This window comes from Cnephaeus nilssonii (genome assembly GCF_951640355.1).
Source record: "Cnephaeus nilssonii genome assembly, chromosome: 4".
Classification (NCBI taxonomy): Eukaryota; Metazoa; Chordata; class Mammalia; order Chiroptera; family Vespertilionidae; genus Cnephaeus; species Cnephaeus nilssonii.
In genome coordinates, this window is record NC_137075.1 from 43,084,231 (window position 1) to 43,110,202 (window position 25,972).

The 25,972-nt window shown below is 41.6% G+C and overlaps 1 protein-coding gene and 1 pseudogene across 3 annotated transcripts in view; both read left to right on the plus strand.

The window, feature by feature from the left end:
- EIF2AK4 (eukaryotic translation initiation factor 2 alpha kinase 4) overlaps positions 1–25,972 on the plus strand; it is a 101,591-nt gene that overhangs the window by 41,287 nt on the left and 34,332 nt on the right. For both annotated transcript variants that reach the window (XM_079769207.1, XM_079769208.1), the window contains exons 10-22: positions 730–836; positions 1,461–1,618; positions 5,020–5,435; positions 6,129–6,198; positions 8,370–8,453; positions 10,399–10,521; positions 12,301–12,405; positions 14,217–14,274; positions 14,479–14,558; positions 17,399–17,500; positions 18,753–18,806; positions 23,379–23,615; positions 25,428–25,503. In XM_079769207.1, the coding sequence (XP_079625333.1) occupies positions 730–836; positions 1,461–1,618; positions 5,020–5,435; positions 6,129–6,198; positions 8,370–8,453; positions 10,399–10,521; positions 12,301–12,405; positions 14,217–14,274; positions 14,479–14,558; positions 17,399–17,500; positions 18,753–18,806; positions 23,379–23,615; positions 25,428–25,503 (1,670 nt within the window). The remainder of the gene's footprint in view (positions 1–729; positions 837–1,460; positions 1,619–5,019; positions 5,436–6,128; positions 6,199–8,369; positions 8,454–10,398; positions 10,522–12,300; positions 12,406–14,216; positions 14,275–14,478; positions 14,559–17,398; positions 17,501–18,752; positions 18,807–23,378; positions 23,616–25,427; positions 25,504–25,972) is intronic.
- Positions 23,633–24,670, plus strand: LOC307098414 (ATP synthase F(0) complex subunit C2, mitochondrial-like; annotated as a pseudogene). Its single transcript has one exon. The product of its transcript is annotated as an ATP synthase F(0) complex subunit C2, mitochondrial-like (transcript).

Below are 25,972 nucleotides of genomic sequence, written 5' to 3' on the forward strand. Positions count from 1 at the left end.
GGTTGTTTCCATGTCTTATGCACCATGAATAATGCTGCAGTAAACATAGGGGTGCATATATCTTTGTGAATACATGATTTCCAGGTTTTCAGGTGTACACCCAGGAGTGAGACTGCTGGGTTGTATGGTAGCTCTATTCTTAATTTTTTGAGGAATCACCAGACTGCTTTCCAAAGTGGTTGTACCAGTCTACATTCCTATCAGCAGTGAATGAGGGTTCCCTTTTTCCCACAACCTCTCCAATACTTATTATTGCTTGTCTTGTTGATAATGGCCATCTCATTGTAGTTTTGATTTGCATTTCCCTAATTTCCTGTGTGGTTGAACATCTTTTCATATATCTATTGGCTGTTCCTGTGTCTTCTTGGGAGAGGTGTATTTTCAGGTCCTCTGCCCACCTTTTGATTGGGTTGTTTGTTTGGTGTTGAGTTTTATGAGTTCTTTATATCTTTTGGAAATTAAACCTTTGTCAGAGCTACTGTTTGCAAATATCATTTCCCATCTGGTTGGCTGCTGTATACGTTTTTTGATTCCCCATTTGTACCCAGCTTGGCGCTTAGCATGTAAATCCTGCAAGAATGTTTATTAATTTAAATTCCTCTGAGTTCATAAGTAACATGAATTCTCTAATGTGTATCTTTACAAGATAAACGCATAGATAAATGCCTTAGATTAACTAGTTTAGCATTTATTTTGTGTTGCTGAGATTCTTTCTTCCCTCTCACTGAGATGTGTTTGCCTGGATGACAAGGAAAGATGGAGTCCTCAGCAGCTGTTGAAACACAGCTTTATAAATCCTCAGCCAAAAACATCTTTACTGGAACAAAGTCCCGAAGGTGAGTCTTTTACCATTCTTTTTTTTATACCCTGCTTGATATAAATTACTTTGAAAGTATATATAAACCTAAAACTGGAAGGGACTACATGAGTGATTTATTTTATCTGTTTTTTGCTGAGCTATATACATACTAATAAATCCATTCATTCAATGTGTCCTGTGTGCCTGGAACTGTTTTTGCCATCCTGGCTTTTCCAGTCTCTACTGATGGAATGACCATTGGTGTAGCCTCTTTTAGTGTTTATTAACTCTTCTTGTCATGTCGCCCTTATTACCATGTAACTGGATTTCCCTGCTGCTACTTAAGTAGCATATTAAGGGATCTCAGTAGAGACTGGGATGGATTAGGAGACCTGGGTTTGGGTTCTGGCTCTGTCGTCCAGTCATTTCTTTACTCTTTGTCTCAGTTACCTACACCTGTAAACTTGGCCTAATTACATATTTCTACCTACTTTAAAGAGGACAAGGTGAGGAAAGTATTAAACAGTCTGCCAAGTAAGAGGTACTTTTTCAAACTACTGGCTGGGGCCCCTTCTGCCAGTGCTTGAATCGTTGTTGTATATTGCGGCTCTTCCTGTATTTCCAATGCCTCATTTGCCTCTTGCTTTTTGTTTTATCTCAGATTTTGGAGGACAAGATTACATTGAGACTGTTATTCCTAGCAACCAGCTACCCAGTGCTGCATTCTTCAGTGAGACACAGAGACAGTTTTCCCGCTATTTCAATGAGTTTGAAGAATTACAGCTTCTCGGCAAAGGAGCTTTTGGAGCTGTCATCAAGGTGTGCTCCATGGTGGCCCCCAGCCCTTTAGAGCTCCTGCTCTGTCCCATTTCTGCCCTTCGGACTTGACTTCTATTTTGGGAGCGAGGAGGGAAGCGAGTTCTACCACTTGAAACTATGATTATCTTCACCTTCATGGAGTTTAAGGCTTTACTTAAAGTTACACTGGACACATTGAGAACACATCATTCTTCTCCCCTGGGTTGATGCAGTGTTATTAATGTGCAAACCACATGATTGTAACAGCCCAAGTGGAGTCAAGACCTTTACATGAAGAACATTTTTGTGTGCTTTGGTTTAGAAAGAAAATTGTTCTCTTTTTCTCCCATTTGCTTTCAGGGTTGCTGTAGATAAAAGGGCTGCGAGGTTAGAACTAAGATGGAATTCCAACTGGGAAATGGCCCCAGGATGGTCTTGGTGGCTTTTATTTTCCATCTCTTACTGAGATGGGAAATTAGTGATACGTTATTAAGGTATGCTGTAGTTAGGTCTTCCCTTCTTCGGTCCAGTCTATTTGGGTGACTTTTATTATTATCTGTCCCTTGGGAGAGATTTCAGCTGTTTTTATATAATGTAAGTATTTTGTTTGAATTTAGGAGACCCAGACTAATATAGTATTATTAAGTCCATATAAGATATATGTCATCTTACACGTAAGAAAGTAGGGCATATGTCTATTTAGGATTCTGCACTGTTATTAGGAAACATTACTAGTATTATGGTGGAAGGCCTTTTACATAAAAAAAAAAAAATAATTGAATTTGTTTTTTGAGGTTATCAGGGATAGAAAGACCATCTTAAGCCAATTTTCCAAAAGGATGTTATAGTATGGGAAATTTTCAACTTTCTTCTTGAAATTAGAGACATTACGTTTAGGTGATTAAATAGATATACTGCGGACAGGTATGCTGACCAGGTCATCATACTTATCTTTAAGAGGAGTGAATGATTAAAGTATATATTATCCCTCCAGCTCAACCTGTAGTTTTGATGAAGTCCTTTAACTTCTTTATATTTTAGATTTTTGAGTGCTAAACACCAGCCCGGCCATGGTGGCTCAGTGGTTGAGCATCGACCTATGAACCAGGAGGTCACGGTTTGATTCCCGGTCGGGGCACATGCCCGGGTTGCGGGCTTGATCCCCAGTGTGCAGTGTGCAAGAGGCAACCATTCATTGATTCTCTCTCATCATTGATGTTTCTCTCTCTCCCTCTCTCTCTCTCTCCCTTCCTCTCTGAAATCAATAAAATATATTTTAAAAAACAAACATCCCTAACTAGTTTGGCTCAGTGGATAGTGTCAACCTGCAGACTGAAGGGTCATTCTGGTCAAAGGCATGTACCTTGGTTGCAGGCTCAATCCCTAGTAGGGGGCATGCAGGAGGCAGCTGATCGATGTTTCTCTCTCATCGATGTTTCTAACTCTATCACTCTCCCTGCCTCTCCGTAAAAATCAATAAAAATATTTTTTCAAAAAACAACCAACAAAAATACAAAACTTTATTTCCTTATAAGTACTTAAAATTATTAGTAAGCTTATATAACTAAAACATTGTAGTAATTTAAACACCGAAGTTTTTCCTGTAGTTTCTCCCTGTGAGAACCCCATAGCCTTCACACCCCCTCTCTGTCTCCCGGTTAGGGCGGGGCAGTCTGCTCAGTGGTCTGGCATTTCATTGGCAGTTGGGCCCATTACTGTTCATGTACATTTCCATTTGAATAAGTGAATTCCTAGGATTTTCCAGTATAGCAAGCTCCACACCCCAGTGACTCACAATATATATGATATGTACTGAGATAGGAGATTGAAAGACAATGCTAAGACTTCCCACTGTCCTCAGACCCATATCTGTTTTACTTGAAAGCATCTGTTTACACACACACACACACACATACACACACACACACACACACACACAGTAATCTGAAACCTATGAACCAAACACTTGATGTGCTGTGTTGTTTTTTTGTAATCAACTAGTTTCTCCCTCTGTCCATTGCCAAGTTGTTGTTTGTTGTTTTTCATTACCTCAGTTGACCTGCAGGGTTAAGTCTAGAATATTCTGGTGAATGGAATTTTATAAAAAGTACTTTAGTCAACCCAACTGCACAGCAAAATTGCCCAGCATAAGGATGCCTGAGACTTGTCTTTGAAACTTTTACTTATATTTCGTTGTGTTGCTAATGATATTGTTCTAGTTTCAGTACATACCAGTGGTAAATCTGCAGTCTTTCTAACAACATCAGTGGGCATTACTTGTCTTAATACCAACTGCTGCTACCTACTGAGCACCTTTCTCTGTGCAACCTTGATACAGGTGCTTTATCCACTTCATTTCGTTGAATCTTTTTTTTTTTTTCAATCATCACCCAAGGATATGTTTCCATTGATTTCAGAGAGAGAAGGGAGAGAAAGAGAAAAACATTGATGTGAGAGAGAAATGTCAATAAGGTGCCTCCTGAATGCTCCCCAACTGGGGATTGAATCAGAAACCTAGGTATGTGCCCTGACCAGGAATTGAACCTGCAACCTTTTGGTGTATGGGACAGTGCTCCACCTGGCCAGGGCTTATTTCATCTTTTTTTTTTTTTAATTTTTTTTTTTAATTTGTTATTGATTTCTTAGAGGAAGGGAGAGGGATAAAGAGATAGAAACATCGATGAGAGAAGAACATCATCAATTGGCTGCCTCCCCCACACGCCTTACTGGGGGATGGGCATGTGCCCTGACTGGGAGTGGAACCAGTGACCTCTTGGTTGCTGGGTGGATGCTCAACTGCTGAGCCACACAGGCCAGGCTCATTTAATCTGTATAGTCACTCTTTGAGGTAAAGAAAGTGGTATAGATGCCATTTTATAGATGAGAAAATTACCAGTAAGTCTCAAGGACATTAATTAGTCTAAATGCACACAGCTTTATAAGTTGAGAATTAGAATTTTCATTTAGGTCTGTTGAAATTTTTGGAGTTTAGTTTGTGTTTAGTAGAATTTAAAAGTAAAAAAAAAAAAAAAATCAGAGAAACTAAAGTCATCTTCTGAAGCCTTACACTAACTTTAGAAAATAATTATTTTTAAAACAAGGTTAAGAAAAAAACAAAGTTTTACTTAGAAATTTAGATAGCAGATGTGCTATTAGAAAAGTTGTCTATGCAGTTAATGGTTAAAATGGACATTGTTTTCCCCAGGGGCTCTTAGAAATTTAAATACATCTGGTTTAGGGTGAGATGTTTTCTAAGTTTTTGGCTGTCAGTACTTTTTCCAGCTTAAGAGTCCCAGACTGGAGCTGTTTTCACTCAGACCTCCAGGTTCTCCTTGGGAGGGCTTGGGTGACGCTACAGATGCCAGTCTGCTTAAGGTTCTGAGCGACTGATGGTACCGGGTCCCTCTCGGTCCGCGCTGCAGGTGCAGAACAAGCTGGACGGCTGCTGCTACGCGGTGAAGCGCATCCCCATCAACCCGGCCAGCAGGCACTTCCGCAGGATCAAGGGCGAGGTGACGCTGCTGTCGCGCCTGCACCATGAGAACATCGTGCGCTACTACAACGCCTGGATTGAGAAACACGAGCGGCCGGCGGGCCCGGGCACTTCGCCCGAGGACACAGGGCCCGAGGCCCGCGATGGCCAGGCGGGGTCCCGGCCGGGGGCGGGCGGCAGTGAGGCGGACGGCCCGGACAGTGTGGAGGCGGCCGCGCCGCCGCCCATCCTCACCAGCTCAGTGGAGTGGAGCACTTCGGCGGAGCGCTCAGCCGCAGGCCAGGGCTCCAGCAGCGACGAGGACGAGGAGGATGAGCTGGACGGGGTCTTCTCACAGTCCTTCCTGTAAGAGCGCCCAGTTTTATACCCCGAGCCCGTCGCAGGGGGTGGGGATTCGATTAGAAATCCAGTCCAGTTTACCATGTTAAAAAACAAAACAAAATATGAAACCCGCTTTTACAGAGTAACCAAATGCATTCCAAAGGGTTTTTTTCCCCCCCATTATCTTCAAAAGATCTCCAAAACCCAAGCCTGGGAGATATGAAAAATAGAAATTTCTTCCAATACCTCATCTTAATATATTTAATACACTTCTTTAAAAGGTCATTCTTTTAGATAAGGGCCTGTGGAACATTGAACTCATTTGGAGTCTTGATACAATGCCAACCGCAGCTCCAGAAAAGGTTACCAAACCAATAATTAAGATCCTAAACTCCAGTTACTCATCTCAGACGCCAGTCATTTAATTTCATGACTTGACTTCATTGTGTCAAGTTGGATACAGTTTATCATAACTCTTAGCTATTAAATTTCTTTCAGGAAAATTATTCAGGCCAATTTTTATTTAAATTGAGTTCTGTGTCTCATCATATATTAGGGGAGTACAAATCAGCATGTTATTGTGGACAGATTTATGCCTGCAGGGTCATGGTATGGTGTCTCTAGCTGCTTTGCTTCCTAGTCATTAACAAGTTTTGATTTTCAAAATTATAATAGGGATTTTGGTTTCTTTAGTAGTTTTCTATTTTTCTTTTTAAGACGTGCTTCAGATTCTGAAAGTGATATCATCTTTGACAATGAAGATGAGAACAGTAAAAGCCAGAATCAGGTAGATGTATAAATAGAAATTACACCATTTTATTCATCATGGGGTGAGTATGTAAGAAAACTAATGTTTGATGTTACAAATCTCAGGTGAAATGGCCTTAATCGGATATGCAAATATAGAAACCTTCAAGTTAAAATACTATTTAAAATATATGCTACTCACATGTTTATTTACAGGACTTAATTTATCCACCTAATAAAACATGCCTACTTTTAGAAAAGAGAAGTAAATTGATACCCTGTATTTTTAAAAAATAAAACCTTTTCCTTTAGGATTTTGGGAAACTTTATATAGTTGGGGATGAGGATTGAATGTAAATTAATTGAATAACTAAACGGCCTAATTGTGGAGTTAAAGTAGGTCTCTCTCCCACATCAATTAATCTTGATTCTTTATTTTCATAATCCATCCCCTAGAACAGTGTTTTAACACTGAGCCATAACCTGTAACAGGTTATGAAATCAGTTTCGAGAATCACAACCAGCTTTATTTTATTCTTAATGCTCTAGAAAGGAGTGTAGAATGCCAAAATGTGTCATGATAATAAAGGTAAACTCTGTGAAATTTGTCTCTCATGCGTATGTGCACTTGGTGTGATATAAAATATATTTCTTTATATGGATCATGGTCATAAAAATTTGAAAAACACTATGCTAGGCCTTGAACCCCACTTAATTATGTTTTTTTCCTCTGCCCAGGCCAGCACAGCCCCTTGATGCTGGTACATGGAGTCCAGGATGAAGCTTTTTAACTATTAGGGCCATCTGTTGTTGATATAGAGAAGCATTCTGCATCTGGGGGTTCAATACAATGACTTTATTACCAGAAATGAAAATATAATCATTAGTAATTACAAGAGGCATTTATAGTAGATAAAGCAAAATCTACATATAGATTCTGTTAGATAAGCAGGTAAATTGATTTGAAGGAGATTTAATTGCATTAACCAGTATTTTTATAAGTACTTTCCTTTTGATTAAAATCACCCTTAAAATCATACTCTTGATTTAAATTTACAAATTGTAAATTAATCAGTAATAATATTATAAATACTATAAACTGCTAAAGCAAACGTTCTTTGGTTTTAGCATTAGTTAATGCATTTCATTATTATGATGTCACCAGATTTACACACCTGGCTTTGCTCCGTTAAGGGCACTATCCCACAGGTGTTCTAATTAATGGGGAGAAGCCTCCAGGAGATTAACAATCTTCTACAGATAATCCCCGGAGTATATAAATGATTCAGGAGGAAGATGTGATTGTTTCCAGATCAGAATTATTTTTTCTTTGATAAAGGAAAAATGTTGAAAAGTGCTTCCACAAAGAAAGTGTAAGTCAGAAATTGTCAAGGCCTCAGTCCCAAATGGTAGATTTTTTTTTTCCCTAAATTAACTGAGGCCATTTTGAACTGGCATATTTGGTTAATAAATGCAAGCAATTTGGAGCAGAGTAAAGACACTCATGACAAAAGAAAAAGGTCAAATGCTGCCGAACGCTCTTTTCTATACCTGGGTGGGGAGTATTAAATTAATCTATTAGAAGAGAAAATAATTTTTTAAAAACAGGAACATGAGTTAGAAAATTAGCTGAAGGAGACAGACAGACTAGCCCTGTGGAAAGTAGCAGAGAGGCTCAGTGGCTGTAAGTGGCACTGGAGGACCTGCTCGGCAGCAGTGTAGCCCAAAGGGCAGTGTGTTTGGGGTCCTGTGATCCATTTAAATTGTTTTAGCTGAAGATGAATGTCTGATCTTCTGTTTCCAAAGGAAGGCATTCAGTAAAACTGAAGCCTTGAAGTATTAGTCTGTACATATTCTGCTTTCCTTATCCAGAGAAAGATATAATGGTAAGAAAGAACTGACTTGACATGGAGTTTTTATGTAGGTTGCACACCTTTAATACCAACCTGTTTTTTTATTTTCCCTATCAATTATTCTGTTCAGTGACAGACCTGGAAACTATACAGCGGATTCAGATAATAGCAACATTGTCTTTAGAATGTTGTAAGCAACTAAAGGACAGTGATTGTGTTCTGCCCGATGATCTTCCCTCTAACTAAGGCAACGGGATGGCCAAGTATTTGGTGGGGGCAGGTACAAATGAGTTGATGATGATGGCCTTGTTTAATTTTAGCCCCCACTTTGAGTTCTTATGTGCTCCTCTTGGTTTAGGATGAAGACTGCAATGGGAAGAACAGTTGCCATGAAAGTGAGTTATCGGTGACCACTGAAGCTGTGCACTACCTCTACATCCAGGTGAGGCTCTGGCGTGCAGCGTGTTGACCAGTAATTGCTGGTGGGTATGTTTCAGGAGACTAGAGCGAGACAATGGGCAGAGCAGGACCCGCTGGCACTAACAAAGTTTAATTGGCCAGAGAGGATTGCAGCATGGAGGCCCTTTCCCTCAGCCTCGCACTCATGCTTTCCTGTGCCATAGCCGGAGGCGGCATAGGGTGCTGCTTATGGGCTCCGGACTCAGGCTGTGTAAGTCACATCTTGGATCTACCAGCCACCGCTGTGTGAGCTCAGGCAAGGTTCTTCTTGTCTGTGCCTCAGGTTCCTTATCTGTAAATTAAATAACAGCAATCTCCATGACTCATGAAGCATAAATGAAATAATGTATGTGAAGTAATTAGAACCATATTCAAGTTTCATAAATGCTAGACTGTATGTAAGAAACTCTGCTTTGTCTAACAAATTGAATCTGGCCAGTTAAGGTCTGATGCACAAACATCCTTGCATGTGCAGAAGAAACACCAGCTTGGCTTTAGGCAAACTGGCTTGTCCTGGAACTTCTGGGGGATAAGAGCCACAGGCTAACCCGTTGCAATGAGGCATGACTAAAGGGAAGCCTGTTGGCTTTGGCCTTCCCCCATGCCTGAGGGGCGGCGTTCTGGACAGTGGTGAGTTCTGCCAGCAGAGAGACAGAGACAGCCACAAACCAAAGAGGCAAACTTGCCTCTACCCCAAGTGAACAGGACCATGGGTCATTACTAGTATATTCAGTCATATCTGCAAGTAGGCAGGTCTTCAAATATGAAGATAAGTTTGACAGTTTTCAGACAAGTGTAGTGTTTCAAAAGAGGCTAATTAGGTAGTTGCTTCCCTGGGATTGGAACTAGTTTTTGGTATTCCCTAACTGAAACATCTTTTTATCTTATTTATTTATTTTTAAAGTTTTTTTAAAGTGTTATTTATTGATTTGAGAGAGAGAGAAGAAGGGGGGAGAGAGAGAGAGAAACATTGATTTGTTGTTCCACTTATTTATATATTCACTGGTTGCTTCTTCTATGTACCCTGACCAGGAATCGATCCTGAAACTCTTAACCAACTGAGCTACCCAGCCAGGGCTAACATAAACATGTCTGAGATACTTCTCTCACACACTAATAAGCATTCGTCTCCCAAACAGCTACCTATTGAGTATCTACTACATGCCATTGCTCTCTGACAGAAGTACGTAGAAGAGATGCATCTGGTATGTGGTAGGACTGTGGGTGGGAGTCAGAGGCCCTTGTGAGGCCTGGAGAGTGAGTCAGAATTTGTAGATGGTTATTTGGATCATGAGAGGATGTTCCTCTCTTTTAAAATGAGACATTCCTTTCTTTAAAAACAGTAAAATCCTCCTCCATGAGAAATCTCAACTCTGGCATTGGTTTGAAACATATAGTCTAGTTTCATAAATCAAATGCTACATGTTGATATATCATTGTTTTCTGATACATCAGTACATTTAAGGGATGAAATAGAGCCCTTTCTGGATTGTTTTTATATTCATAATGTTTTATTGTAGACTTGAAGGTCACTGTCATTAATGTAATGTACAAATGAGAAAGGCTAATGACATCATTAGGTTAATTAGCCCTTCTTGAAAATTTGGGTTAGAAGTAATCTTGTAAAACAATAAAAGTATACTTCTCAATTTTTATATTATTTGTGACAGGGATTTTAAACAAGTAAGATAATTTTTAAATGAACAGTAATATGAAAAATTGGTTATGTTAGGATGCTAAGATTATGCATATTTTATCCCTAATTTTTTAATACTCTTGGTTTTTTTTAATTAAAAAAAATCAAGCCTTTCCCATAGCTATTTGAAACTTGTGGTACATGTTTTAAAATGACGGATTACATTAATTGCAATTGTCCTCAATTGAAACTCTGTACAGTCAAATCCCTCCTGGTTTGTTCTTGTCCGTAGATGGAGTACTGTGAAAAGAGCACTTTACGTGACACCATCGACCAGGGACTGTATCAAGACACCAACAGACTCTGGAGGCTTTTTCGAGAGATTCTGGATGGACTGGCTTATATCCATGAGAAAGTAAACTACAGCATTTCATATCTGAAAACATCTTTATATAAAATTTAGGACCGAATAAGAAAATTAAATAATGTAAGATTGGAGAAAAACAGAAATAGAGAGAAAATTATGGGTATATTGAAAATAATCTATTTTTATAGGTACTAGAACAATGTGTCAAAAGAGAAGAAAATAGTACAAAGTATCAAAGTTAAAAGAAAATATTGAAGGTTAGAACAAGGATTAGCAAACTGTGGCTCACACGTCAAATCCAACCCACATTATGTATGACCTGGCCTATAGGCTTTTACATTTTTAAGTGATTATTTAAAAACAATCAAAAGAATATTTCATGACACATGAAAATTCTATGAAATTCAAATTTCAATGTCCATAAAGTGTTATTAAAACAGAGCCATGCTCATATAATGCCAATGGCTGCTTTTATGTTACAACTATAGAATTGAATAGTTATGACAGGTTCTGTGGCCCATAAAGTCTAAAATACTTACTTTCTGGCCCTTTACAGAAAAACTTTGCCAACTCTGGGTTAGGAAATACGTGAACATGCCTAGAATATGAGGATGACTCCTAGAGTGGTTTACAATACAGCGAGAATGTGATTGATGCAGGCCAAGTTATCTGATTCTGACTTGGTGCCACCCTTCCTAGGAACATGGAGGAACCAGAAAGTCATCTAGCAAGGACAGAGATGGGTCTTGTTGAGTAACATGGTTTGCCACATGTACAAAATCCTATATAATAAAACCCTAATATGCAAATCATGCACTGACCACCAGGGGGCAGACACTCAACACAGGAGCTGGGCTCATGGCTGGTGAGCGCAGTGGTGGTGGCAGCAGTGCTAAGGACGCCTCGGGGGATGTCCACCTGCCGGCTTAGGCCCCGCTCCCCAAGAGGGCCCAGGCCTGCCTGGCTGAGGGACTCCCCTGCCCAGTGCATGACATCCATGCACTGTGTCATTATAAAGCTAGAAATTGCCATTACTATGTAAATGCTAATGGGCCTAGCTTCAGGATAAAGCACTCTTACTTTTTAAAAAATGGAATTGTCTAATGCATTAGCTAGTGTAAATATATTTTCTCCTTTGCCTCAGTTTCTTTAACCTTGAAATATTTATACTGTACCATTTTTCTACTAAAAAGCCAGAACTGTAATTTACACATGTCTAGTTTATAAATGACTTGGTGGAAACAGAATTTGAAGGCTGGAAATAAAAATGAGTTCTAGTGAAGGTCACTAGAACTCTATTACTGTGATATCATCCTGGCGTCCTACAACCGTGCCCCTGTGCTCTCTTCTCTCGATCTAATTTGCTCCGTATCTGCTAATCATTTGTTGGATAGCTAACATGGTGCCACACCTAGAAATACAGGCAGACAAACCCCATGCTTGAGAAGGACTTCTTTTTTTGGGGGGAGCCCAAATGTACCTTCATGTAAGGTAAAAGGGATCACACAATGTGTTTTTATTTATTACATTTAATTATCTCCTATATTATAGTACCTGGAACAATACGCATTATGAGAATGCCATCAGGAAGGGGAGAAAGCATGGTCATGTAACAAGTGTTCATTGAGCACCTTCCGTGTGTGCTGGGGATTCAAAGTTGAAGTGTTAGCATTACCGTGGAAGACCTCATGAAAACGTTCTTACTGACCCCCTTCCATTTCCTTGTAAATGTTGGTACAATTCAAAGAAGTGGAGAAAAGCAAGCGTTTCCCAGGCAGGGGAGCTAGGAAACAGGTTAAACTTGGTTTCTTTGCTCTCTCCCATCAGGGAATGATCCACCGGGATTTGAAGCCTGTCAACATTTTTTTGGATTCCGACGACCACGTAAAAATAGGTGATTTTGGTTTGGCGACAGACCATCTACCCTTTGCTGTGAGTATTTTTAAAATTAGACTGTGCCAGAAAAGGGCCCTGCTTGCTTTGATAGTAATGAAAGTGTCAGAAGACAGGATAGTAATGAGATCAGTGAACTCTGCTGTATAAGCCCTAGGAAGCGACACAAGTCTGAAGGGGTGAGCTGCAAGTGACCTTTTACGCTTTGAAATCGTGAGTGCATTTTAGTGAGTGCATTCCACTTGAGGGACATAATTATGTCAATATTTAGGCATATATACTTTATGAAATAATTTGTGTTTTGATCTACCACACCAGACACTGGGCTAGGTGCTTTGTACTTGAGGGGCTTTTAGTTATTTTAAGGAAATAAGGCTCAAAAAGCATAAAACATCACTCCTAGACAACATAATTCACAGGTGTTTGTTCTTCACAGCATTATAGAGTAGTTGTTTAATATACAAAGGTAGAATAATGTGAAGTGAGCGTAATAGAGATATAAAAGGAGAAAATTTACATATGGTTATGAGGACCAAGAAAAGCTATATAAAGAAAACAGCGTTGCAAATGTGCCTTAAAGAATGGGTGTAGTCCAGCAGGCCAAGCTTGAGGGCAGGGCGTAGTGACACCAGGATAGGGGATTCCAGCAAAAATAGCATCAGCAAAGGCCCTCAGGTGAGCAGACCTGATTGTGTGAAGGCCAGCATGTTGTCGGGTGAGAGAGGATGCTGTGAGGTTGAAAGTCCTGTAGGTGGCAGACCTTGAGTGCCAGAGGGAGAGTTTTACTTGACATTGGAAGCCCAAGTTATTAAGTTCCAAAGTAGTACGCCGTTAGTAAATGCCATTAATTCTAAGGGCGGTCAGAAAAAATAAAATAGGATTTGGATTAATGGTAAATAATCCATTTGGATAAATGGTAAATAGAGGCTGAATTAGAAGGAGAGGTTAGAAGGAGCAGAGAGGGAGGAAATGGAAGGGGGTCAGTAAGAACGTGGTCCTGACCAGTACAAGGTATTTAGAAGAATGCTAAGACCAAGGAAGGGCTAAATGATGGGGATCTTGGTCCCCAAACTAAACAATTTAACTTGCTTTCTGGAAAGCTTATATAGTGAGCACAGCTGGACTAATCCTATCTCTGCCAATTCTTTGTGTTGTGACGTTGGGCAATTGATTAACCTCTCAATAAACACATTTGCAAAAGGTATCTAATACTAGTACCTACTTCAGAGTGTTGTCAGCAGGATAAAATAAGACTACAGGAAAGCTGTGGACAGTGCCCGGCACTGAAAATGTTACAGCTACCAGTATTGATGATGGTGCTTGTAATAGCGACCTATGGAGTAATGTCAGCGAAGTAGTGATTTAGGGTAATATGTGAATCAGCACTGTCACAGATACAGTGGAAGAAGGTGAGGCTACTTAAGAGGTGTTTGCAGTGATAGTGGAAATTTGTGGCCAGCCTATAGGAAAAAAGAATAAAAATTGACCCAAATGAATGGGAAAGTTAGAAAGTGAGGTGGTGATGGTGGTTGCTAATATATTCTTCCTCTTCCTAGTAAATAGATTCTGTTTTGGCATTTGCTTCTATAAGCTTCAGGGGTTTCTGTCACAAAGAAAGAGTTCTGTAGTGAATTGCCCTTCTTTTTGGTCTTACTGGGTTTCTGGCAAGCTCTGCATTAGTGGGCCAAGTAAACAAAAAATTTTACAGCTCAAAAAAAAAAAAGCCTTATTACGATTATTCTGGTTTCTGTGTGATATTTTTCATTCAGTCTTTACTTAGAAATGGATAAGCCATTTGTATGGAATAATATCACATTTTAATCTGATACTTGGCTTATTTATACTTTTAGGCTGATGGCAAACAAGATGATGCAGCAGGAGATCACTTAATTAAATCAGACCCTTCAGGTAAATTCAGTATATTTTATTCATGTATTAAAAAACACACCACAGTCTGGCCAGTGTGGCTCAGTGGTTGAGTGTCGACCTATGAAACAGGAGGTCATGACTTGCTTCCCAGTCAGGGCACAAGAAACTTTTTTTTTTTAATGAAAATTTGCCTTTTTTTAAGTCCTGTTATTGGAAACCCTCCTCTCGTCTTCTTCCATGCAGGTCATTTGACTGGGATGGTTGGCACTGCTCTGTATGTAAGCCCAGAAGTCCAAGGAAGCACCAAATCTGCATACAACCAGGTAAAGGGAAAGCTTTTGGGAGAGAAGGAAAGGTCTCAAGAGTGAGACAATAGTAAAAACATCAAGGTCATGGCATTTGGGGTTTAGTTTCCAGCTGAAATAGTCAGGAACATTTTATATATACCCACATGTATACGGAGTGACTACACTACACAGGACATGTGTTGCCAAGGACAGTGACTGACGCTGACACAGTTGCTGCTGAGATAATTTACAGTCCCTCCATCCCAGTTCCAGTCCAGGCCCCAGGAACACAAGGGATAAGGCAGTTGAGCAATAGGACAAATACCTTATTCCAGCCCTCAAGGAGCTTATCCAACAAAAGCTAAGAAGAAAAGGAGTCCAGTGACCAGAGAACACTAGGGACATCGTCTTTAGATTAAACCAGAGAAAGCTTTTCCAAGAAGTTGGCTGTTAGGATAAAGGAAAAGAAGGGAAAAGCCATGCAGAGTTGGAGGTTGGAGCATGCCTGGGAGGAAAAGGGGGTGAAGCGGCAATAGCATGCATAAAGAGAAGACAGGGTGAGGGCTAGTTTGGCACATTTAAGGCACCAAAGAGAAGGTCTGTGTAGCTGCAGTGCGGTGAGCAATGGGGAGAGAGGCATGAAGGGAAGCTGGAAAGGAAGGCAGGGGTCTGATCGTGCAGGGCCAGCTTAGCCATAGTAAGGACTAGGCACAGGGAGCCGCTGAAGAATCTCGAGTGGGAGGTCACTCCAGCTACTGCTAGAGGCTTTGCAGAAGTCCAGGGTGGAGCAGATGGTAGCTGGAACGAGAGTGGTACCAAGTGAGGCGGGGAGAAGCATTCTGATATAAGATAATTTGGGGGAAATTGACAGGTTTTCCTCATGGAGTAGATTTGGGTGAAGAAAAGGAAGGAAATGGGACACTGCTCAGGTTTCTGCCTGGAGCAGGGAGGGGGGTGGCGGGCAGGAGATGAATGATATGAGGAGACCTGAGGAAAGACATGGAGGAGAAGATGGCAGGAAAATTCCATTTGAGACATGTTAAGTTGGAAATGCCTCATGAGAAATCCAATTGGAGATGTCCAGTAGGTTGCGAGAGGCTCAAGGCTCAAGACTCTGAGAAAGGTCAGAGTCAGAGTTATAAATGTGAGAGTCATCGGCACCCAGATGGGATTTAAAACTATGAGATTGGGTGAGATCACTTAAAGCAAGAGTGCAGAGCTAAATTTTAAAAATATATTAGGCAGGCAGTTCACATCAAAACACAAGCCTGGGTTTGGGCTCCGACAGGGAGCACTTGGCAGTGACAGAAAGTTGAGACAGGCCTCCGAATACCCATCAAGAGTGAGGGTGGGGGGAGATGGACTTGGGTGTGGGCGGGACTTCCGGTGCCACCTTTCCAAATGCAATGTAGAATAGTGTGATTAAATCCTTAAAAGCACTCTACTCTTTGGCCCAGAAGTTCGACCTTTTGAAATGTACCAAAAAGAAACAACCATGGACATTCCAAAAAGATTAGTGTAAAGGGAATTCTCCATAGTATCTACACTAATAAAAGAGAAAGATGCAAATTGACCGTACCTTCGTGACACCCACCAGCCAATCAGGAGTTGGTATGCAAATTAATTTGCATACACAGTCACCGAGTGGCCCGGGGTCAGGTTGCTTGAGTCATCGCCATGGCTCTGGGCCTCTGGGCAGCGTGGGAAGGCGGGAAGGCGGCTTCGGGCTGGAGCAAAGGTGGTGCCGGCAGCCAGGGGAAGGAAGGCCCATTCTTGCACGAATCTTCGCGCATTGGGCCTCTAGTTATTTATAACAGTGAAAAATGACAAGCGTGTTTAAAACTAGGAGACTGGTTAAATAAATTATGGGACTTCCACATAATTGAATACTGTATGTCATTAAGGTCATATTTTAGAAGCTTGTTTTAGAAAAATGATATAGTATTTAAAAATATTCTCACTAAATTAAGGGAATAAAAGTTACAAGAATAGCATGGCTCTAGTTTCATAGTGTGTACATGTGTACATTCTAAAAAGCACAAAGTGGGCATGTCTTAGACATCAATAGTAACTGTGGTGACATTGTGAGCTTAAGATTTTGATCTTAGTGCTTTTCTACATAGTCCACATTTTCTACAGCCAACAAGTGTAGGAAATGCCACAATGAATGTTTTTAAAACTTCAGAGGTCACTGGTGATAATTGGAGAGGCTCTCCTACTGATCCTTGACTCCAAATTCATTCAGGAGTTTTTCTGGAAAGTGGCTTCCGTGCCTGTGCGATGACCGTGAGCAGGCTCCCTTAGCTGGCCAGGCAGTGCTGGCTGCCTGTGGTACACGCCCTCTGGCTCCCCGGCAGATCCCTCTCAGGCACGCTGCACTGACTTCACCTTTTTCCTCTTTGCTTGCACTTCTATATTTTGTTAGGATTTGACTCATGATCTTTCTGTTGTGCAATTTCTCTGCCTTGTTGGTATGGCTTTGCAATCAATAGCTGATCTTTGTTATTAACTACAGATTTTGGCCTGTGTTTCACTTTTGAGATTAGTAAAGATGCAAGGCAAATTCTTGAGACAAATCTCAGTTGTCTTTGCTTTTTAGTAATTATTCTCAATGGTTGGCCAGTGATTATCGATGTCTCTGTATATAGCTAAACCAGTCACAATTAAATTTCAAGGGAAATGTTGAAAAGTCATGCCAAGTATTTAATCTCATCTATACCTTATACTATTCTTTAGAAGAAATTAATTTTTTTTCTATTTAATTGGCTTGTTTTTCACTTATGCAAACTTTAATTCCAATTAACAGTGCTCATAATTCCCTGGTAAGTAACATTTCCTATCACGACTCTCTAAATATAATTATTTTTCCTCCTCAGAAAGTGGATCTCTTCAGCCTGGGAATCATCTTCTTCGAGATGTCCTATTACCCCATGGTCACGGCCTCAGAAAGGATCTTTGTTCTCAACCAACTCAGAGATGTATGTATCAGATGTTTCAGTGCATCAGTTTCCAGTAACCTGGATCTTAGCATGGACAGCAGAATTCAGTGCAGAGGGTTTTTCTGGTACTTATAATATAGAAAAAGTGATCCTGCTATAATTTTCTGAATTCCTAATAAGTGGAAATCTATCTCTTGCATACCTCCCATGATGAGAAACTCCCCAGTTTTGTTTATTTTTAGAAATCTTACTTGGAGAAATTGCTATGTTATAGTTACTTTTTAAAAATGATCCTGAGAGGTTTACTCTTAATTTTAAAACAAAGGAAAAATCCAAGAAGTTTTGCATAATATCAATACAGTTACAGCAGTGAGAATGGGTTATAAGGTTAATGGAAATTAACTTTTAAAAATTAAAGGTTCCAGCTGGTGCCTAAAGAAAACTACCATGACCAAAATATGAGCCATTTGAATTTGTTTCTTCAATGAAATTTTCATTTGTGTTCTTGGGATTAATCCTTGCCTCTGTTATTATCCAAAATAAAAAGGGGCTAATGTTAACAGTGTGTGAGGTCAAGGACTCGAATTAGAAAAGGCATTAAGATGAAAGTGGAGAGTAAGGTTTGGGTGAGGGTGATTTAGATTTACATATTCATGAGCAAGAGATATTGAGATTCTTCCTCTTCCTTCCTGAGCTGAGCCAGTGCTTTGGAAAACACTTGAATTATTTTACTGCCAGTACAGCGTGGGCAGCTGTGTTCATAAAGTAAAGGAGTAAATAAAGCGATTACTGTGCCCTTCCTGTGACTTGAGAATTGTCTTTGATGAAGTGCCTTTCTTTAGTCAAAATTTACCTCATTTCAAGAATATCTAAACTTTCAAGTTAATGTGATAATTAGGGTCTTATTTACCAGAAAGGTGAAAACTTTGGGGGAAGTAGAGGTTTCAGTTAATGATTTTCTCTTACTCTGTGTTGATGGTTTGGTGTTTTTGCCTTTTTTCATCTGTGTGTTTAATAAAGCTACTTTCTTGTTTTCTGAAACCATTAGATTTTAAATAGCTTGTCCTCCCCTAAGGTGCTTCCTATCATCTAGGCTGTCATTTGGGTAACGTTTGTATCAATATGTATGTACTTGGAAGAATAGCCCTGGGTTTCAAGAAGGTGCCACCTCCATCTTCCCTTATTGGCAGATTTTCATTTCTGTATTTGCTTTTCTTACCTCTAGTGAATAAATGCTTTCACTGTGGCAGTCTGCCAAGCCCTTGCTGATTTGAATATGATATTCTTTTAGCCCACTTCGCCTAAGTTTCCAGAAGACTTCGATGATGGAGAGCATACAAAGCAGGTAATTTTCTGATGCTTTAAACACCATCTTCACTCTTGGGTTTTAATTACTATTTTTCTTTTTCAATTAGTAATCTTCTTCCACTCATTCTCGTGTCCTGGGAACAATGTAGAGGGAAAATCAAAAGATAAAGCACTTAAAATGTCACTAATCTTGAAATACACCATAAAAATGCCAAGGATTGGCACAGAAAATTAACAAACTACAGAGTTCTTTTGTGTGGTTCATTGTGCTTTTGAAGTGCTATTTGGAACCTTGCCTTCCAAAAAAAAGAGAATGCTTTTATAGCTCATTGTTTTAGAGAAAGCTTAGGACTTTAAGAAAAGAAAAATAATTTAAAACTACCATTTTGTTCTGTTTTGTGGTTCAAGTAGTTCAGATTATGAAGGGGAAGACCAGACAGTCTGAAGTTACAGTATTTTAGAGCAAAATAATTTTTCCTCCATGCTATAAATATCGGAATGTGTGTGTATGTGGCTTGTCATAGGTTAATATTGGCGCCCAGCTAGTCTAAAAGAATAATGATTAGGGAACTTATGTATTGTACTTCTGGTATGCACTTCTTAGTTGGTTGTTTGTCTTGGTGAAACGTTTGTGATTAGTACTCTTGTCATTTGGACATTTATTTCTTAAACTGACCTTTCTTAACAATTATAATTATGATAAAATTCCTTATTTAAATAACAGTCCTGCATCACATAACAGTCATGCTTCACATACAACAGCAGTCCCATCCTATCAAATAAAAGGGTAATATGCAAATTAACCATCACTCCATCACAAAGATGGTGGCGCCCATAGCTACAAGATGGTAGCGCCCAGTCCTCTCAGCCCCGCCGGAGTCCCCCAGTCCTGGGGGGGCGGCCGCTGAGAATGGGCAGCATGAGTGGCCTGGCGGAATACTTGCTTTGCCGCTGTAGCGATGAGGCAAGCGTTCTATGCCTGGCCTGGGATGGGCCTCTCAGCCGCGGAGAGCCTCTGGGCAGCGGGTGTGGAGCGGCCAGGCCCTGCAGAGAGCTACTGGTGCACGGATTCGTGCGCAGGGCTACTAGTTAAGATTATAATGGAGTTGAAAAATTCCTGTCGCCTAATATTATCATATCCATCTTAATGTTGTAGCACAAGACTTTCATTACTCACACGTTAGTGATGGTGCGGGTGTAAACAAATAAACTATGCTGCCAGTTTTATCCTATCTAATAAAAGAGTAATATGCAAATTAACCATCACTCTGCTACACCCACAAGCCACACCCACAAGCCAATCAGGAGCAAATATGCAAATAAATCCAACCAAGATGGCTACAGCCACAGAGAACAGGAGGGAGGCTTGGGTTTCCCCGGCAATGGAGGAAGCCAAGCTTTCTGCCTGCCCTTGTTGGCCTAGGCCTCCACTCAAGGCTACAAAGTTTCAATTATAGAAGGTAAACAAATCCAAACAGAAATGGCGGCAGCAACGGAGCTGGAAAGAGTGGGAGGCTAGGGTTGCCCCTGGCAATGGAGGAAGCCAAGCTTTCCACACACCCTGGCCTGCCCAGGCCTCCGCTTAAGGCTACAAAGTTTCAATTATAGAAGATACATAAAACCCAGATACCAGGGCCTCCGCTTGGGTCTCCAGGGGGTGTAGCCGGCCTGCAAATCACCACAGGCCCCTTGCCCAGGCCGCCCCATGCCCCAAGGGAACCCCCACCCTGATCTGGGACATCCTTCAGGGCAAACCAGCCGGCCCCCACCCATGCACCAGGCCTCTATCCTATCTAATAAAAGAGTAATATGCAGATTGACCATCACTCCAACATACAAGATTGCTGCCCCCATGTGATCAAAGATCCTGCTCCCACGTGGATACAAGATGGCCACCACAAGATGGCCAGCAGGTGAGGACAATTGGGAGGGACCAGGCTGGCAGAGGAGGGAAGTTGGGGGTGACTGGTCATGCAGGGAAGGGCAGGTGCGGGGGGACCCAGGCCTGTAGAGGAGAGCAGTTGTGGGGGACCAGGCCTGCAGGGGAGGGCAGTTAGGGGTCACCAGGCCGGCAGAGGAGGGAAGTTGGGGTGACCAGGCCTGCAGGGAAGGGCAGTTGGGGGGAACCCAGGCCTGCAGAGGAGAGCAGTTCGGGGGGACCAGGCCTACAGGGGAGGGCAGTTAGGGGTGACCAGGCCTGCAGGGGAGAGCAGTTAGGGGCAAACAGGCTGGCAGGGGAGTGGTTAGGGGGTGATCAGGCTGGCAGGCAGAAGCGGTTAGGGGCAATCAGGAAGGCAGGCAGGCAGGCGAGCAGTTGGGAGCCAGCAGTCCTGGATTGTGAGAGGGATGTCCGACTGCTCATTTAGGCCCAAGGGATCGGGCCTAAACGGGCAGTCGGATATCCCTTGAGGGGTCCCAGATTGGAGAGGGTGCAGGCTGGGCTGAGGGACACCCCCCCCCCCGCCCCGTGCACGAATTTCGTGCACCGGGCCTCTAGTAAAAGTATAGCACACAATTATAGTAGCGAGCTATCCCACCGAGGTTTGTGTACTGTGATGTTCTTACAGTGATGGAATTGCCTAAGGACTCATTTTTCAGAACATATCCCTGTCTTTGAGTAGTATGACTGTATTAATGTTGAGAGAAACCTAGCTAGAACATGGCATTAATTTGCTATTATTTTACATATGTTTTTGTTGATTTTTAGAAGAAGGGAGAAGGATAGCGAGATAGAAACATCGATGAGAGAGAGGAACATCATTGATTGCTGCCTCCTGCTTACGCCCTACTGGAGACTGAGCCCACAACCCAGGCACGTACCCTGACTGGGAATTGAACTGATGACCTCTTGGTTCCTGGGTTGACTCTCAACCACTGAGCTACACCGGCCAGGCTAATTTCTTGCATATTAATTATGTAGCTGGGTGGACAATTCACTTTTCTAGACTTTCAATTTCCTCACCTGCAAAATAAAGGGATTAAATACCCTTAAATATCCTGTAACGCTGTAGTGCTTAGCTAGTGGCTAGAGGGACCTGTTCTGCCTCATCTATTGAATTAGTAAAGGCCATTAGGAAGAACATTGAGTTGTGTTTCTTCTTCTTTTGTTAGTTATTATTTCTTTTAGCTGAGTCATTTCTCTGTTTCCAGATGTCATAAGAAAATGTTCATTTCATTGAACATTAGTGAAATGTTCCCTATAACAAGGTCAGTCTTATTCAGTATTTCTACATGAATGTTGGCAGCTGTGGTGGCTCAGGAACTTTATTAAACTATAAACATGAGAGCAACTATATAGACCATTTCTCACAACGGAATTGTTCTCCATCACGAGTCCTTACTAGGCACCCCTGAGCATTTGCGTTTGGACTATGTAAAAACTGATAAAACCACTGCCACCGCCGCTTCCCACAAGACAGCCATTGCTTCTTACCTGAAAGGAGGCAGCATAGGAAATGCTCATAGATGCGTGTAACACAGTGCTCACCACACAGGATGTAAGCAGTATGTCAGGGTCTGCTGTGCTGAATAGGCTATTGTTTTTACCACTTTAATTTGGCAACATTTTCATAAAAGTGGTATCATGTCAGTTTCTTTACATGAAAAGCAATTACCTGTCTCTTTATTCCAGCCTAACACTAGGATAGGAGTTTGGGGATTGGGGTGATGAGGGGAGCATATATTAAAGATATATAATTAGAAAATGCTGCTGAGTGGGGGGGGGGGGAAGGGCAGGAGGAGGGGAGCATAGAGGGGGTAAGAGATCAACCAAAGAACTTGTATGCATATAAGCATAACAAAAGGACACAGACTATGTGGGGGGGAGTGAAGGCTGGTGCTGGGGGGCGGGGGCAGGCTGGGAGAGGGAGAGGACAATGGGGGGAAAGGGGACATATGTAATACTTTAAACAATAAAGAATTAAAGAAAAGAAAATGCTTAATAGTCATCTAAAAATTGAGATGTTTCTGATGTCAGCTAGTCTTCTAACTCCTTATAAATCCTTATTATAAACAAGAGAATTAAGGAATCATTAAGGAACGTTTCAAAGGTTTGTATTACCCTCAAAAGAAAGGTTTATATTACCTGCTTAATGGGTAGTAGCTGATATAGTAGAAGATATAGAGTAACATAAATCAAGAGAATTCAAGGGAATGGTATCAATATAGATAACATAAATGGAGAAGAGAAAATGAAAACAAGATGTTTTACACTGCTTTAAGGATTCCAGAAGCTACTGCACATAATTTCTACTGAAATTAGACATCGAAAGGATTTGTTTTATATTTTCACCTTTTTTTGGATTCAGTATTTTGTGTGTTTAGAAGGCCTGAGTTCTGCTTCTAGGTAGTTGTTGAGGATTTTTTGGGTCATTTATGTCAATAAAATATAAAAAGGGCCTCTGTTACACTGTTGCACAGCACTGTGGGCCTATTGAAGTGCAGGGAGGAAGATGACAAATTCAGAAACCTTCAGAAATGAAAATGCACCCACTCAGTGCAAGAAGTATGGTGTCTTGTCTTTGACTGGAAGTAACCACCGGCTTGTCAGGAGAATTCCTGAGCATCATCTGTTGCTTCTTCTCACTGGAATGCCTGGGTTTTGTTATAGAAATCTGTCATCTCCTGGCTGTTGAACCACGATCCAGCAAAGCGGCCCACAGCCACAGAACTGCTCAAGAGTGAGCTGCTGCCCCCACCGCAGATGGAGGAGTCGGAGCTGCACGAGGTGCTGCACCACACCCTGGCCAACGTGGACGGGAAGGCCTATCGCACCATGATGGCCCAGATCTTCTCCCAGCGCATCCCCCCTGCCATTGACTACACCTATGACAGCGACATACTGAAGGTGGGCTTCAGCAGGGCTTCGATAGAGAGCTGTACCTGGTTCACAGAAGGATCAAGTCAGTTTCTAATTTTTCATGGATTCCTTTAAGGCCTCCAACATAAATTCTTAATCTGAGGTCTGTGTATGCAAAACGTGTGCATTTGTATTCTGGGAAGAACCACGCTTTTAATCACTTACTTGAAGGAATGTCTGACCCACCCCCCCAGGAGAGTAGAAGGAGTGCTTTTAGAGACTGACCTGGCCCAGCTGTCCACAGCCAGAGACATCGGCCAGCTCAGCCACAGATCAGGTAATCAGTAACTCCCAGTGCTGGCTGCACGTCAGAATCTCCGGGGAGACCCTTTGACAATACAGATGCCCATTCTAGTGACAGGATCTCCAGGTGTGAGGTACTTGAAGAATCTGTTTGAAAGCTCCCAGCTGGTTTCTGAAGGATAGCCAGGGTTGAGAGCTGTCAGTGTTTTCTTTAAAAAAAAAAGAGGGTAAAAAAAATGTATCTGCCCCCCGCCCCTCTCTGTCTTCTCTGCCTTGGAAGCAGCTCCCCTCACCCCCTGAAAATGTATGCCTGCACCCCGTTTGTCTGCACCACTCCTTGGTCAGGAGCGCCTCTCAGCTGAGCCGGTCACTGTCTGCAGTGGTGCTGAAACGACCAGAGACACTGCAGATGAGAGCCTCAGCAGCTTGGCGGCCCACGTCCCCTGACCTCGCTTATTTCTAGTTGCAGCTTCCAAACCAGTGTCATTTCAAGGGACATCGACACAGCAGCCAAGTTCATTGGGGCTGGGGCTGCCACAGTAGGGGTGGCCGGCTCTGGGGCCGGAGTTGGGACTGTGTTTGGGAGCCTCATCGTTGGTTATGCCAGGAACCCTTCTCTGAAGCAACAGCTCTTCTCCTACGCCATCTGGGCTTTGCCCTCTCAGAGGCCATGGGGCTCTTCTGCCTGATGGTGGCCTTTCTCATCCTCTTCGCCATGGGAAGGAGCTGTCTCCACCTCCCATAGTTCTTTCTCTCGTGTCCTTTTCCTATACCTCCCCAGGTAGCCTGGGGAAAGTGGTTGGCTCAGGTTTTGACAGAAGGAAGACAAATACTAAATACTGAAATAATAAGGAAAAAATTATCTGAAGTAATATAGAAAAATATTGAAATTTGATAAAGTTGAATCGGTGAATAACAGATTTTTGTTATATTGTCTGTATGTTTAAAATATGATATAATTTTAAAAGAGTAATAGAGGAAGTGAGAAGGTTTGTGGTAGATCAGTATAAATGTTAGGGGTCAAGCAGATTTTGCTGGCTGGCAATATTAGAAAGATACAGAATTATGGGTGACTCTTGTCTTTTTGCCTACCCGTTGTTTTTAAATTTTCTCTAGTGACATAGTACTGCTTCCCTAATAAGAAACAAGTGAAAAGGAAAGCTCTTTACAAAATAGCTAATGCCATTTGGCTTTCATGGGCCCACTGTGACTCCCTTAGCTTGTGGGAGAGGGGCTGATGCTGCTAGGGGTTTGCTCGCTCCACGGTGGCGCCGAGAGTCCTTAGGGGGAATGTGTGTATTTGACTAGCTCTCTCTCGGAAGGGCAAATACCAGCCTGGTTAAGAGTTTGGACTCTGAACGTAGCTGGCCCTCCGCAAGCAGGACGTTCTGTGAGACTTGTGCTTTCTCTAACCTGAATATGTGCAGAAAGGGACTAACATGTTGAAATCTCTTCAGTGACCCTCAGAACAAGCAATGTAATGAAAGCCACAGATTAATATTTTAGGTGATCCTTTTGATTAACCTTTGATAACATTTTAATTGATCCTATTTTTAGGGCAACTTTTCAATCCGTATAGCCAAGATGCAGCAGCATGTGTGTGAGACCATCATCCGCATCTTTAAAAGACACGGTATATACTTTTGAAAAAATCATATGCCTTCTTAAAAGATGTTGTTGTTTTCATCATTAAAAAGTACTATTGCCCTAGCTGGTTTTGCTAGGGCAATAGTACTAATCGAGGATGGATCCCTCGATTCCTGTCCAGGGCACATGCCTGGGTTGTGGGATCCATCCCCAGTGGGGGGCGTGCAGGAGGCAGCCAATCAATGATTCTCTCTCATCATTGATGTTTCTATTTCTCTCTCCCTCTCCCTTCCTCTCTGAAATCAACAAAAATATATTTAAAAGGAAAAAAGTATTGTTAATGGGTTTGGGTGCAATTATATTTTACTTTTAAATTAAATTACAAGCAACTGACATCATGTGAAATTTAAGCTTATTAGTACAATCCAGCTTGTTAAAGAGAAACATTTTAATATTACAACCTTGCTACTAAAGTACAGATGGTTTACGGAGTCAGAAATATGACTAGATTGTCA